Below are 2,875 nucleotides of genomic sequence, written 5' to 3'. Positions count from 1 at the left end.
TGTTACAAGAGAGTAACAAACATAAAAAAGGAGGAGGAGAGATAAAGACGATAGTTGTTCAATAGGAAAGAAGGAGCATACCACACCAAAGCACCCGCCAACGACCCACAAAAAGAGTTTCATTTTCTTTGCTTTCCTTTAATAAATCAAGGATACAATCGGAGTACATAAAAACAACCTCAATTCACTCGCTTTCCTCTCCAACATCAAGACACACAATCACAAACCTTGTGGTGGTGGACTCTTCCCTCAAAATGGAAATCTTCCCGTAAACATCCACAAAATCTTCCACCTGTGGGGAAAAAAAAAAATTATTTAGAAAGGAAACTAAGAAAAAATGTAACATACATTCCCTTATCGTTACAGTGCTTGAGTGTGTATGTTGGAAGTGTGTATGCGAGTTTGGTGCATTGGAAAATTAAAAATAAAAATCATCAATACAAACGGCTACTTCCCATCACCCCACTTGTTTTTTTTTATTTAACCCTTTCCGTACGCCCCAGGGTCATTTTGTCCCCCCTGGGGTTGTATTCTTCATATTTTAGAACACTTCTAGTACGAAGACCTCTTTGAAACTTTCAGCATTTCTCAAAAAATTATTTTGACAGACTGCTATGTAAAGCGTACGGATTGGATTAACGAGTAAATTTCCTCTTTGAAAGTTGGATACGATAGTAAAACACGACGTACGGATAGGGTTAAGTGGCGGCACAGAGTTCCCCACGTCGTATGGATACGACAGTAAAACCGCTGTCAGCAGCTCACCGGCAGAGTGGTTCCGACCGTGAACCGCTGGGAGCGGCTTGCTTGAGATGAGGAGTTTAGCTAAATTGAACGTCTGTATAGACAAAACGGGCCATTACCTCCACCATGGACTTGGGCAGAAGCTTGGCTCTGTACAGCTGCAGCATACAGTCCAGGATGTTCTTCCAGCCCTCCCTCAGGATGTCTCCGTGCCGATGAGCCAGCCCAAACACCGTCCTAGCCGCCAGCTGGGCCTTCAGGTTGATCCCAAAGGAGGCGGGTATAGACTCTGGACTCTGGGGAGACAGGAAACAATCATAAAAATAGTATAATAAATGAAGAGTCGAAATTGCCCAAGACAGCCATCAACTGACCTTGACCATGACCACCAATGATTTATTTATAGAGGCACCAGCCATCCATGTCCAGGTGCAGATTTAGCCACCAACTGTCGTGGAAAAACAAGGTTGTCTTAGGTGGGTGTCCTGGACAGTGTCGTTATTATACTATATGTCACAACTCGTTGGAATCAGGCTCTCGTCTAATTTGGGGCATGTAGAGTTATTGGTATCATCTTAAAAAGCTTGTTCATTCGTCTTACTTTGGACTTAAAATGATCTATTTATCTTGAATAGAACAATCAGTATGGATACCTTGCGGGCTTTGGTGCTGGGGAGAACTGAGCACTTATGGACCTGTCCGGAGTGCAATGACATTGATGCCCAGAACAGCAAGTTATGAGAAGTCGAGATATTTGTGAATGAAGGAGGTGGAGATCACCTGGTTTGACCCCTTACACACAGCTCACACAGTTGAGAAGATAAGCCTATATCCAACAGTTCAGAAGCTACCACCCATTTCTATAAACAATCTCATAGGATGTCAACACTGTGTTTAAGTAAATCCTCGTCATCCTTACCTCCACAGCACTCAGCAAAGTTGTGAACTTGCACAGAGAGATGACCAGATTATCAAAAACATCGCTCATGCCATAGTGAGCTGAGATCATTGCACATTTCCTGTGGGGGAAAAAAAAAAGAGTGTTTTTGTTTCAGTAGAGGTTTCATGGCACTGACAAATGCATAAGGTCATATGAGTGCCAAAAAAGGAGTTTAGACAGAATTGCAGTCATTGATACCATAAAAGCATATATAGTCTCAATGATACCAAAAGAGCATACTTAACCCTATCCTAAATGGAGATACGACAAGAAAGCACTGGGGTCGCGATCTCAGTGAGATACTCAATAAAAAATTCTCCCCACTTTGGAATCGAACTTGGGTCTCTCCTCGTGTGAGATAGCAAAAAGCCTAACCACTACACCAAAGACAGCGATTTACTACTTTACAACAACAAGAACAAACATATATTTGTTGCTGTTAACTGGCCCGATCAGCAGACGGACAGACCCTTTCATGGATCCTGGAGAGGAGGGAGGAGCAGCTATGGCATTGTGCCGCCTGCAATGATACCTATTCTCCAACCAAATAAGTTTTTAGTTTTAGTAGAGGTTTTACGGCGCTCGCAACTGAATACAGTCAAATGAGCGCCATAAGATTAGAGGTGTTACAAGAGAGTAACAAAGTACGGTGTGGGTTTATGCAAACATAAAAAAGAAGAAGGGGAGAAAAGGACAATAGACGTTTGATAGGAAAGAAGAAGCAAACCCCACCAGAGCACTCACAAACCACCCACCAACCAAGTAAGTAAGTAACAAGAACAAACAGGGTCGCGCCAGGTACCTGAAGCCTGAGACCGCCTTCTGGACAATGGTCTCTTCGGCACTTTTGTCAAAGACGAAGGACAACGCCGCCACGGTCTGGCCCCAGATCAGGGTGAACAGTTCGTGGTCGAAAGCACCGGTCGGGGAGTGGAGGAAAACGCCTTCTTTGGACGAGCCCCGATGTAACAGCACCTGCGGAGTAGGACAAAGAACAAGGATAATAGACATACCATCAGAAACTAAATCCCACAATACAAGTGCTTTAAAATAATCCTTTCTACATGGCACTGGACAGAAGGGCGAGAACCCAGCTGTTGCTGGATCAATAACAACAACAACAACAAAATAATCCTTCTTTTAAAATTTAGGTATTTTTAACCCCTTCAATGCGGGTGGGGGGGGGGGGAA

At 43.6% G+C, this 2,875-nt stretch overlaps 1 protein-coding gene across 1 annotated transcript in view; it reads right to left on the bottom strand.

Annotated features, from left to right (window-relative positions):
- The window catches only part of LOC101846877 (Golgi-specific brefeldin A-resistance guanine nucleotide exchange factor 1), a 42,028-nt gene that overhangs the window by 17,527 nt on the left and 21,626 nt on the right, over nt 1–2,875 (bottom strand). Inside the window, exons 22-25 of the mRNA XM_013081477.2 lie at nt 2,487–2,659; nt 1,664–1,763; nt 864–1,040; nt 228–292 (exon numbers count right to left, since the gene is read on the bottom strand). Coding sequence (XP_012936931.1) covers nt 228–292; nt 864–1,040; nt 1,664–1,763; nt 2,487–2,659 — 515 coding nt within the window. The remainder of the gene's footprint in view (nt 1–227; nt 293–863; nt 1,041–1,663; nt 1,764–2,486; nt 2,660–2,875) is intronic.

The sequence above is a fragment of the Aplysia californica genome, unplaced genomic scaffold (genome assembly GCF_000002075.1).
Source record: "Aplysia californica isolate F4 #8 unplaced genomic scaffold, AplCal3.0 scaffold00132, whole genome shotgun sequence".
In the NCBI taxonomy this organism is placed as follows: Eukaryota; Metazoa; Mollusca; class Gastropoda; order Aplysiida; family Aplysiidae; genus Aplysia; species Aplysia californica.
The sequence above is the reverse complement of the archived record's forward strand: the minus strand, read 5'-3'. Positions and strand labels throughout refer to the sequence as shown.